A 12,155-nucleotide genomic window follows, 5' to 3' on the forward strand; every position below is an offset into this window, starting at 1 on the left:
GGGGAACTTGGATCCTTTCTTAGATCAAGCTTCACACTATGCGCGCTTAACCCGGTGCCACTCGACCCCTTTTAATGCATTTTGTTATGAAATAATTACGGATCCACAAGAAGTTGCAAAATACGGCAGGGAGCTAGCATATGGTTATGCAAAAAACTTTAAAAATATTATTTATTTATTATAGCATGGTTATGCAAAAGAAACTTTAAAAATATTTATTTATTTATTTTTCCCTCTAGGGTTATTGCTGGGGCTTAGTGCCTGCACCATGAAACCACTGCTTCTGGAAGCTATTTTTTTCCCTTTTGTTGCCCTCGTTATATAGTTGTGGTTATTATTGTTATTGTTATTGTATAGGACAGAGAGAAATTGAGAGAGAGGGGAAGACAGAGAGGGGAGACAAAGACATCTGCAGACCTGCTTCACCGCCTGCGAAGCGACCCCCCTCAGGTGGGGAGCCAAGGGCTCTAACCAGGATTTTAATGCCAGTCCTTGCGCTTTGCGCGCTTAACCCGCTGCGCTACTGCCTGATCCCCTATTACTTTATTTAAATTTATTTTATTACTTATTATTGGATAGAGACTGAGAAATTGAGAGGGGGGATGGGGAGATAGAGAAGGAAAAAGACAGAGGGACGCCTGCAGCCCTACTTCACCACTTGTGAAGCTTTCTCTCTGAATGTGGGGGACCAGGCACTTAAACCCGGATCCTTGCGCACTGTAATGTGTGCACTTAACCAGGTGCCACTTCCTGGCCCCCTGCCTTTAATGCTTGGGACACCAAAGGTCTGAGGCTCAGTCCCCAGCATTACCATAAGCTAGAGCTGAACAGTGCACTGGAGTGTCTCTCTGTATCTCTCTCATTAAAATAAATATGGAGCTGGGCGATGGTGCACCTGGTTGAGCGCACGTGTTACAATTTGCAAGGACCTGAGTCTAAGCTCCTGGTCCCTAACTGCAGGGGGAAAGCTTCACAAGCAATGAGGCAATGCTGCAGGTGTCTCCTTTTCTGTTCTGGACAGTGTAGCACATGTGCTAGGTTCTGGGTTTATCCCCCCCTTTTGATTTCTCTCTGTCTCTATCCAATAAATAATAAATACAGTTTTAAAAGTTGTACAAGTAATATAGAGGGGTCTCATGTATTCTTCACCCAGTTTATCCCTATGATAAACATCTTACATCTTAGTGCAAAATCAAAGCAAGGAAATTGGCATTGATACAGTTGACAGACATTGTTCAGACTTCATCAGCTTTATATGCACTTGTGTATTTGTGTGCGTTTCTTTGTAATTTAAGCATGTGTGTTAGAGGACTGTTCTGTCACCATCCCCCTTACTAATGAATCCTATCTGCACCCACTAATCTCCAGCTCTATAGTTCCGTCATTTGAAAAAATGACATGTTAATGTAGTCAAACAATATGTAATTTCTTGAGATTGGCTTTTTTTCTTTTTCATAAAGCATAATCACTGCAGATTCAGCGAAGGAGTTGCCTTTAATAGTGGATTCCCTTTAGTTATTGAATAGTATTTTCTGTTGTTGTTGTGTCATTTTTTTCTTTTAATATTTACCAATTGAAGTTGTCTAATTTAGTTAGAATAATTAAAGAAGCCTTTTATCAATACCATTGAAACATTTTATGATTTGCATTAAAATAATTTCGTTTGGGAGGGATGAAATAGGCTGAAGAAGAAGCAAGGTGTCCTTTACATCTAGATTTTTAAAAAAGATTTTCTTAGCTTTAATAGTTCCACCACACCCACCACCAAAATTCTTTTGTTGTTGTTTTTGCCTCCAGGATTATTGCTTGGGGCTTGGGGCTTGGTGCCTGCACTATGAATCCACTGCTCCTGGAGGTTTTTGTTTTTTTTTCCTTTATTGCCATTGTGGTCATTATTATTATTGATGTCACTGTTGTCACTATTGTTGGATAGGACAGAAATTGAAAGAGGAGGGAAAGACGGGGGAGAGAAAGACACCTGCAGATCCACTTCACTGCCTGTGAAGCAACCCCCCTGCAAGTGTGGAGCCTGGGCTCGAACCGGGTTCTTTAAGCCGGCCCCTGCTTTTAGCACCATGTGTGCTTAACCTGCTGCGCCACCACCCAAACCCCCACTACCAAAGTTCTGTATGCCCTCCCTCCCAAAGATAACCACCATAGTTCTCATAAGTCTTACAGTTTGCTTGCTTCTGTTTAGTTTGGATTTTTTTTTTGTAAGTTCATGTAAATCAGATCTCTAGATTCCACATATAAATGAAACCATCTGGTAGTTGTCTTTCATCTCTTTACTAATTTTGTTAAGCATCACTACCGCCAGTTCCATCCATTTTTCCCAAAGGATACAATATCATTTTACTGCAGAGTAGTATTTCATGGAGTATATATCCCAAAACTTCTTTAACCAGTCATCTGATGATGGGAATCTAGGCTGCTTCTACCCTTTGACTATTGTGAATAATGCAATTATGAACATAGGGGTGCATCTGTCCCTTCAAATTAGTGCTTGAGCATTCACTGGATAAATGTCCAAGAGTGGTATTGCTAGATCATAAAAATGGATCACTTCCTTTTTACTTGTTTGAGAACTCTTGGTCTTCTAAAAGGGGCTGCACTGGTTTGCATTCCCACCAGCAGAGTTCCCTTTTCTCCACAACCTCTCCAACACCTGTCATTTCCTAGTTTGTTGATATAAGCCATTCTCTCAGGTATGAGATAGTATCTCAGCATAGTTTTGATTTGCATTTCTCTAATAAGTGAAGTGGAGCGTTTCTTCATGTGTTTATGGGCCATGTGTATCTCTTCTTAAGAAAACTGTTTAGTTCTTTGGCCCACTTTTTTATTGGGTTGTTTTTGCTTCTTTGAGAAATTGAGAGGGAGAGACAGATGCCTGCAGATTTGCTTCACCACTTGTGAAGCTTTTCCATTGTGGGGTTTGTTTTTGTGTTTTTTATTTTTATTTTTTTAATTTTTTTTGCCTCAAGGGTTATTGCTAGGGCTCAGTGCTGCACCACAAATCCACTGCTCCTGGAGACCATTTTTTCCACTTTTGTTGCCCTTGTTGTTTTATCATTGTTGTGGTTATTAATGTTGTTGTTGTTGCTATCGTTGGATAGGACAGAGAGAAATGGAGAGAGGAGGGAAGACAGAGAGGAGGAGAGAAAGATAGACACCTGCAGACCTGCTTCACTACCTGTGAAGTGATTCCCCTGCAGGTGGGGTGCGGGGGGGGGGGGGTCTTGAACTGGGATCCTTACGCTGGTCCTTGTGTTTTACACCACATGGGCCTTGTGGGCTTTGAACTCCAGTCCTTGGTCATGGTAATATGTGTACTTCGGCCTGGCCCCACGCCTAGATTTGTTGACTACGAAGCTAGTGCTAAAGGTAGTTTTTTTTTTTTTTTAAAGGACAGATTGCTTTACTTTATTTCATTTATTTGTTTATTTTATTTGATAAGGCAGAGTAGTTGAGAGGGTAAGGGGAGATAGGGAAAGAGAAACATCTGTTTGCTCAGAAGCTTCCATCCTGCAGATGGGAACCAGGGCCTTGAACCCAGCTCCTTGTGTATGGTAATGTGTGCACTCAGCCAGCTGTGTCACCATGGAAATTATCTCAGGGCCTCAGAAATGCAGGCTATTGATGAGGGACTTCTCAGGGCCAACTTTTTAATATAAAAAATTATTTAAAGAGGGAGGGAGAGAGAATGGGATGGACACCTCAGCACTGCTCCCCACCATCCAAGGAGCTCCTTGGTCCCACTCATGGTGCTCTCACATGGTGCTGGTCCCCCAACTCAGAGCCTTGTGTAGGGTGAGGTTCCTGCTCCACTGTGTGAGTTCCTTCTGGCCCCATCTTTGAGCTTCTCTTTGCAGAATTAGAGTCTATCCTTTCTGATTTTTTGAAATGGTTGTATAATGAAGATTAATCATGACTAAAGTTATGGTTATCATCCTATTTCTGGACCACAGATTTCCCTAAGATTAGATGTTCTCATTGTCTATTTCCTTCGCAAAAGAAAAATCTTGCACACAAAATCACTAAAGATTTGATGCGTTAGTAAATCTTACACTCAGGAATACTGTGCTTGACTTTTAAAAGGATAAATAGTAGAGAAAAATGTGGTTCTTGTCACAGAGTATCTCTGATGTAGGCAACTCCAAGCAGAATACTGTAGAGACTTAGAGGAACTTTGGAAAGTTTCCACCCTGTCTGCTGGGTGTAGCTGTTACTACTCCTAAAAGCTCCAAAAGGTTTCTTCATGAGTATAAATCCAAGTCATACATAAATTAGCAGATACTTGATTTTTAAAAAATATTTATTTTATTTATTTATTCCCTTTTGTTGCCCTTGATGTTTCATCATTGTAGTTATTATTGTTGTTGTTATTGATGTGGTTGTTGTTGGATAGGACAGAGAGAAATGGAGAGAGCAGGGGAAGACAGAGGCGGAGAGAAAGACACCTGCAGACCTGTCATTTGTGAAGCGACTCCCCCACAGGTAGGGAGCCAGGAGCTTGAACCAGGAACCTTATGCTGGTCCTTGTGCAGATACTTGGTTTTAATGATTGCAAATTAATAGTTATCCATTGATGATGATAATTATGCATGTGAGTTTGATGAGGCCTACTGTAAATGTGCATTATTTTAAAGGTGACTTTCTCTTCAAGCTCATTTGACATAGTCATTATTGGTGGTGGAATTGTGGGGCTTGCCTCGGCCAGAGCACTCATCCTGCGACATCCAGCACTTTCCATTGGTGTTCTGGAAAAGGAGAAAGATTTAGGTATGTATGTTTCTGCATTGCTCTTTAGGTTTGCCCTGAACACCTGCTCATTTTGCCAGTTCTACATTTTTTGTGATGAATATCTATGTTGGGTTCTTCAGAAAATCAGGATTTGAGAGGTTATCTGAGGCAGAAAGTGAGGGATTGAGGAAGGATACTTGAAGTGGTTTGCTGGTTGTGAGTTTGGGCACCTAAGTTGTAACTGAAACTAGATACAGGTTGGAGGAATGTGACACAGACAACCAGGAAAGCTGATGGAAGAACTTACCAGTGCTTTAACTATAAGAAAACACTCAGAGTGACCCTGCCAGTGGTTCATCCAGTTAAACGCACACATCGTCATACACAAGGCCTAGGTTTGAGCGCCTGCTTCCCACCTGAAGCGGGGATGCTTCATGAGAGGTGAAGCAGGTCTGCAGGTGTCTTTCTGTCACTCTCCCTCCCTGTCTTCCCTTGCCCTCTTCAGTTTCTCTCTATCCTATTCAATAAAACTGAAATACGAAAAAAAAGACATTTGGGGTGCTGGGCAGTGGCGCACCCAGTAAAGTATACATGTTACAGTGCACAAGGGCCTGGGTTTAAGCCCTGGGTCCTAACCTGCAGGGGGAAAACTTCAAAGAGTTGAAGCAGTGCTGCAGGTATCTTTCTTTCTCCCTCCCTATTTCCCCCATCTCTTGATTCCTCTCTTTGTCCAGTAAATTATTAATTAAATAAAACACTAAAAATGAAAGTCAGAATTTTAAATAATACGATCTCTAATTGCTTCAACTATTTCCCCCCTGTTAGCTTTTTGATGAGTCATGTACTTTCTCTTACCTATTAATGCGCTTTATCTTATTGTCTTGTTTTGTAGCTACCCACCAGACTGGACATAACAGTGGTGTCATACACAGTGGAATTTATTATAAACCTGGATCTCTGAAAGCTAAATTATGTGTACAAGGTGCAGCCCTGATGTATGAGTACTGTTACCAAAAGGGAATTTCTTACAAGCAGTGTGGCAAGGTATGGCATTTTAATAGGGTCTTGACTCACTTATAATTAATATTTTCTTAATATTTAATGTTGAATAAAAACATGGCATTTCTTTCTTTGTGTCTATTAATGTTGCCAAATCTAGTATCATTGAATAAATTTTAAAAGACGATATGACTAATTCCTTGTAATCTTTTTTTTCTCTACTGTCCCCTCCCCTTTCTATTTTATTTGATAGGACAGAGAAATTGAGAAGGGAGAGGAAGGTAAAGAAACAAAGAGAAAGACACCTAGAGATCTGCTTCACCGCTTATGTAGCTTCCCTTCCTGCAGATGGGTAGTGGGGCTTGAACTCAGGTCCTTGCACATTATAATGTGTGCATCACCTCCTGACATAATTCAAATGCCATATAGTTTTCCCTTTAAAGATATACAGTTCATTTTTTAGTCCATTCACATAAATATGGAGCTATCTAATTTTAGAACATAGTTATCAGTTCAGAATGAACCCTTCTATTCACTAACAGTCACTCCTAATCCCTACTCTCTTATTCCTGCCTTTCTTATCTCCTAGCACCACTGATATATTTCCTATCTTTGTAGATTTGCCTATTCTAAATGTACATTTAACTGGAATCAGATACAGTGTTATCTTTTGTGACTTCTATCATTTAACATGATGATTTCAAGGTTCCTTTATATTGTAGCATGAATCAATACCTTGTTCATATATATATTCCATTTTATACTGTTTCTTAAGTATAAATTCTATTTTTTTAGAGACATACATGGTGGCAAAGAGAGAGAGGAAGATGGGCAGAGGAAGAGAGGGATAAATATTAAAGTACCACTCCATTATTTGTCATTTTTGGTCCTTGGTGCTGCCTTTGATGCTGATAGTCAAAGTCAGAGCCTCTTGCATGGAAGGTATGCATTTATTCACTGAGCTAGTGCCTTCGTTTGAATTTTTCTTTCTTTTTTTTTTAATGTTTTGTATACTATTTTTTGGAAAGACAGAAATTGAGAGGGAAGGGCTTGGGGAAAGAGGGACAGAGAGACATACACAGAGACACCTGCAGCATTGCTTCAGCACTTATGAAGCTTTCCCCTTGCAAATGAGACTGAGGGTTTGGGCCCAGATCCTAGTTTACTGTAGCATGTGTGCTCAACTTAGTGTGCAGGAGCCCAGCCCCCTGATTTTTTGCTTATACTTTTATCTGTCTTTGGATGTTTGGGTTGTTGTCATTTGTGAGAGTATTATGGAAAATGCTATAGTCACTCATGTTTAAGTTCCTTTTTCTTTTCTTTTTTTTCCCCATTGGGGGTAGTAAATACAATTATTTATAGTATGGTTGTTGACACATGGGTACATGGGTACAGTTCCCATGCATGGTAGGTATCTGCAAAACATTCCTACACCCAATTTAGGATCTTTTCTGTCATCATACATCAAGACCCCAAGGTCCTCTTCATCCTCTTCCAAATTCTCTTTGCTCAGTGTTTTGCTTCAGTGTAGTATATCCTTTGTGTGTAAGTCTTTATGAACTTGTGCTTTTCTTTCTTTTTTTTTAAAAATATTTCTTTTTCTTTTATTATTTTTCTTTATTGGGAGGATTAATGATTTATAGTCGATAGTAAAATACAGTTGTTGGTACATGTGTAACATTTCCCAGTTTTCTGCATACTGCTGTAAGCCCCTACCTAGATCCTCCTCCACCATCGTGTTCCAGGACTTGAATACTCCACCGTGCCCCAGAGTTCAGTACTTTAATGCAATACACCAAATCTATTTCATTTTATGAGAGAGAGAGATAAAGAGAGAAAGACCACAGCACTATTCCCGTCTGGCTTATGGTAGTGCTAGGGATTGAATTTGGGGCCTCAGAAACATAGGTATGAAAGTCTTTTTCATAACCATATGCTATATCCCCACCCTGTTTTTATTTAATTATGTTGTCAGAAAAGTTACAACTCACTTTTGCTAGGAAAACTGAAAAACTGTGTTATTTTTATTTTTTTTGACAACTCAACACTTAGGTGTGGAATTGTTGAGCTCTGTTGTAACTATGTTTAACATTTTGAGGAACTTTCAACTTGTTTTCCAAAGTGCTATGCTGCTTTGTATTTTCTCAGCAGTTAATTTCTCCAAGTCTTTGTACATAGTAATGTGTGTACTTAACCTGGTGCACCACCCCAGTACTCTTCTCTTGGTTTTTTTAAAAAAGTAATTAATTAATTAGTTAATTAATTAATTTGTTATTGGATAGAGACAGAGAAATTGAGAGGAGAAGGGGAGATAGAGAGGGAAAGAGACAGAGAGACACCTGTAACCCTGCTTTACTACTCATGAAGCTTTCCCCCTGCGGGTGGGGACCAGGGGCTTGAACCCAGGTCCTTGTGCACTATAATGTGTGCATTTAACCAGGTGCACCACCGTCTGGTCCCCTGTAGTTCTTGTTTATTGAATTTTTTTTTATTATTGTGAAAGAACATTGGATTTTTTTCAAATGTCTTTCTGCTTGTATTCAGGCAATTATGTGATTTTTGTCCTTTATTCTGTTAAATATACTACACTACATTAATTGAACTTTGCATGCTAAGTTGATATTACATTATGATTTTTCTGTTGACTTTTATTTTCCATAACTGATATTTAAACTCTATCCATATTCTTCTACCCTATTTTCTTAAAGCTTATAGTAGCTGTTGAGCAAGAAGAAATTCCCAGGCTCCAGGCTCTATATGACAGAGGCCTACAGAATGGTGTCCAGGGCCTGAGGCTAATCCAACCAGAGGACATAAGAAAGAAGGAGCCATATTGTAGAGTAAGTGATTCGATAACATCCATGTACATGTTTAATTGGGTGTGTAAATGTGTATTTATAACCAGCCACTTTTGTATGTGTGATTTCATTGCCTGGGCCATTTATTCATTCAGAGAAAGAAAGAGACTTCAGCACCAAGGCTGAAGCCATAGCACCTCCCATGTTGTGCTGGCTCTTAAGCCTAGGTCATATATGTACATGGCAATGCAGGTACCCTACCCAGTAAACTCTCTCTCTGTTTTTGAGGACTGTTTTACTTTAGGTGGTGCTGTGGCACTGTGGTGCTGAAGGTAAGTTTATAGAAGAGGTAAAAACCATACTGAACTAGTTTGGTCATACTGTCTGTACATAAGTATTGAGGTAATAGACTCATGAGGGCATCTTAGAGGCTGGGTGGTGGTGTACACATGATTGTACATGTTACCATGTACCTGGACCCAGGTTGAAGCACCAGGTCCCCATCTACAGAGGGAAAGCATCATGAGCAGTGAAACAGTGCTGGAAGTGTCTCTGTTTCTCTTCTTTGTTTCCTTCTCTCTTAATTTCTGTTTTTACCTGATAAACAATAAATTAAAATTTTTTTAAAGACAATTTTTTTGGACAATATAGAGTATCTATACTCTAGTTACTGCCTTAAAAAGGGGATGGGTAGGGCAGTTGCTAGCTCAGCAGGTTAAGTGCAAATGGCGCCAAGTGTAAGGACCGGCGGGTGTAGGATTCCAGTTTGAGCCCCCAGCTCCCCACCTGCAGTGGGAGTCGCTTCACAAGTTGTGAAGCAGGTCTGTAGGTGTCTATCTTTCTCTCTCCCTCTCTGTCTTCCCCTCTTCTCTTAATTTCTCTCTGTTTTATCCAACAACAGCTGTAATAACAATAATAACAACAAGGGCAACAAAATGGAAAAATGGCCTTCAGGAGCAGTGGATTCGTAGTGCAGGCACCAAGCCCCAGAGATAACCCTGAGGCGAAAAAAAGATAATGACTTCTATGTCACTGCCAAGCAGTGCTTATCATAGTTTACAGAGGTATATACATTGGACACTGACTGTAGGATATGTAAACCATTCAATCTTCTACATCTCTCCAAACCACACCTATACTGCAGTGATTTGCTCTTCCCATCTTATGCCTTGAGCTCCCCCTTCCCCAAATTACTGTCTTTGAGTGTGGTTTTATCTCATATCATCAACTTATAAGGTTGTGGTTAACGACACAGGGTTTTTTACTGTTTAGTAGCAGCTTGCTCTGAAACCCTCAGGAGAAATTTTGGAGAATTGCTCTGTTCTGAGAATAAGAACAGTATTCTGAGAATGATTTTTTTTTTCTTCCTGAGAACATTCAGGAAGATTATCTTATGTACATTGTGAATCATTTAAATGACCATGCTGTCCTGTGTATGCTGGCTGCAAGGTAGCTGAGACACATCTTTGTCCTACTGTTGTGAGGTATCTAAAGCCTTAAACATATGTGTTTGCTTATGCATATTTATTTATTTTTCTTGCCACCAGGGTTATCACTGTAGCTTGGTGCCTACATGATGAATCCACCACTTGTTGCAGTCAGTTTTTCCTTTTCCCCCACTTTATTTTATTTGATAGAACAGAGAGAAGTTGAGAGAGGTGGGGAGATAGAGAGGGAGAGAAAACAGTCTGGAAGGCTGAAGTCTTAAGGTCTAGGGTATGGCAGATTTGAAGTCTGAGAAGGCCCATTTCCTGGCTTATCGGCAGCTATCTTCAAGCTGGGTCCATATGTAGCAGCTTGAGTGAGGGGGCTCTCTGGAGTCTCCTGTTTCTATTCATGACATAATGACCTAACCTGCCCTCAAAGGATCCCATCTCCAAGTACTGTTCCCTTGGGGATTAAATTTCAATATATGACATTTAGGAGCATTGGTCATACTTTTTTTTTGTCTTTCTCCCTATTACATATCTATATTTGTCTATCTATCAGCTTCTTATCAACTATCAGCTTTCTTTCTTTAATTTTTTTCACCACTCCCATCACCAAACAGCTGTGTCCCCCCACCCCCATCCCCAGAGACAGTCACTATAGTTCTCCCACAGTCTTGAAAATAGGTTGACATTTTTGTTTTTTTCTCACATTCGTATATTCAACTGTCTATATTCCACATATCAGTGAAACCTTTCTGTAGTTGTCCTTCACTTCCTTAGTTGCTTCACTGAGCATAATTTTCTCTAATTCCATTCACTTTATCCCAAAGGACACAATATCATCCCTTTTTATTGCTACTAGACTGATTTTATACTTTAAAGGAAAAAGAAAAGTAGTATTAAAATTAAAGGACTGGACACATCTGGTAGAATACACATATTACATTGTGCTAGGATCCAGGTTCAAGCTCCTGGTCCCCATCTGCAGGTGGAGAGCTTTACAAGCAGTGAAGCAGTGTTATAGGTGTCTATCTTTTTCTCTCAATTTCTATCTCCTCTCAATTTATCTTTGTCTGTATTCAAAATAAATTTAAAACATTAAAATTAAGAGGTTAGGATACTGTATATACATGGGGGCAATATGTATGTAGTAAATCTTTGTACTTTTTGCTCAGTTTTGCTGTGAACTATTGTTGAGCCAGATGTTGTTGTGCGCGGGCCGCGGAGAAGAGAGAGGGGGTCCGGAGTGAAGAGGAAACACAAATCTTTATTTGCGCTGGCACCTCGGAGTTGGGTGCTAGAGAAGCAGGTTGGGCCATGTGGAGGTAGCGAAAATGGCCGCCTCACGCAGTAACCTTTCCTGCGTCTGAACACCAGAGTGAAGCGCTGGCAAGAGAGTGAGGTGCGGAAAACGAAGGGTTTTTATAGGAGTAGCTTTCACGAGAATGGGAAGGGGGAGGAGTAACCATAGCACTCCAGGATAGGATGATAACTCTCGTGAGAATGGGAGGGGGGAGGAGTAACCAGAGCACTCCAGGATAGGATGATAACTTTCATGAGAATGTGAGGGGGGAGGAGTAACCAAAGCACTCCAAATAGCGTGGGATAAAGACAATGTCCTGAGGGCATAACATGGCGGAACAGGCACTCCCAGAATGTCCCAACTCTCACAGGAACTAGTAGCCTGAGGGGACAACATGGCAGATGTGAATGCATCTGCACAATTTCCCAGCATCTCCCCCTTTCCTTTTATCTAATGCCCAGGGCAACAGTGTGTAAAGTCTGTGAACTACTCAGAGTCAGTCTATGAAAAACCAGCAACGTGAAGGGAAGGAAGCTGCTGTAAAATTGTTTAAAATGTCCAAAGGGTATATCAGCAAGTCCGATAGAAGTCTCAGTCCAAAGTAGGCAACTAGGGGGAGAAATGGCAGGGGATGAAATGCCGCATGAGGAAGGTCAGCCTCTGGAATTCTGCTTTTCTGTAGAAAGTGAGCTAGAACCGCCAAAACGTGACAGGTCAAAGCAAAAGCAGGAAAGGCAGACAGACAGTAAAAAGTTTCTGTCTTTGGAGTCTGTGAATCAGGTTCTTCAGATCGCGTCAGGTGACATCTAGGGTTTCGGGGGGTGTGCCACTGTAGTCGTGCCATCTAGTGGGTGATGTCAGGGTGTGCAGGGGTCCAGATGTTTT

General features: G+C 40.6%; 1 protein-coding gene across 1 annotated transcript in view; it reads left to right on the forward strand.

Annotated features, from left to right (window-relative positions):
* Positions 1-12,155, forward strand: part of L2HGDH (L-2-hydroxyglutarate dehydrogenase) — a 58,422-nt gene that overhangs the window by 2,186 nt on the left and 44,081 nt on the right. Inside the window, exons 2-4 of the mRNA XM_016193733.2 lie at positions 4,664-4,779; positions 5,633-5,784; positions 8,448-8,579. Coding sequence (XP_016049219.1) covers positions 4,664-4,779; positions 5,633-5,784; positions 8,448-8,579 — 400 coding nt within the window. The remainder of the gene's footprint in view (positions 1-4,663; positions 4,780-5,632; positions 5,785-8,447; positions 8,580-12,155) is intronic.

This window comes from Erinaceus europaeus, chromosome 16 (genome assembly GCF_950295315.1).
Source record: "Erinaceus europaeus chromosome 16, mEriEur2.1, whole genome shotgun sequence".
NCBI classification, from domain to species: domain Eukaryota; kingdom Metazoa; phylum Chordata; class Mammalia; order Eulipotyphla; family Erinaceidae; genus Erinaceus; species Erinaceus europaeus.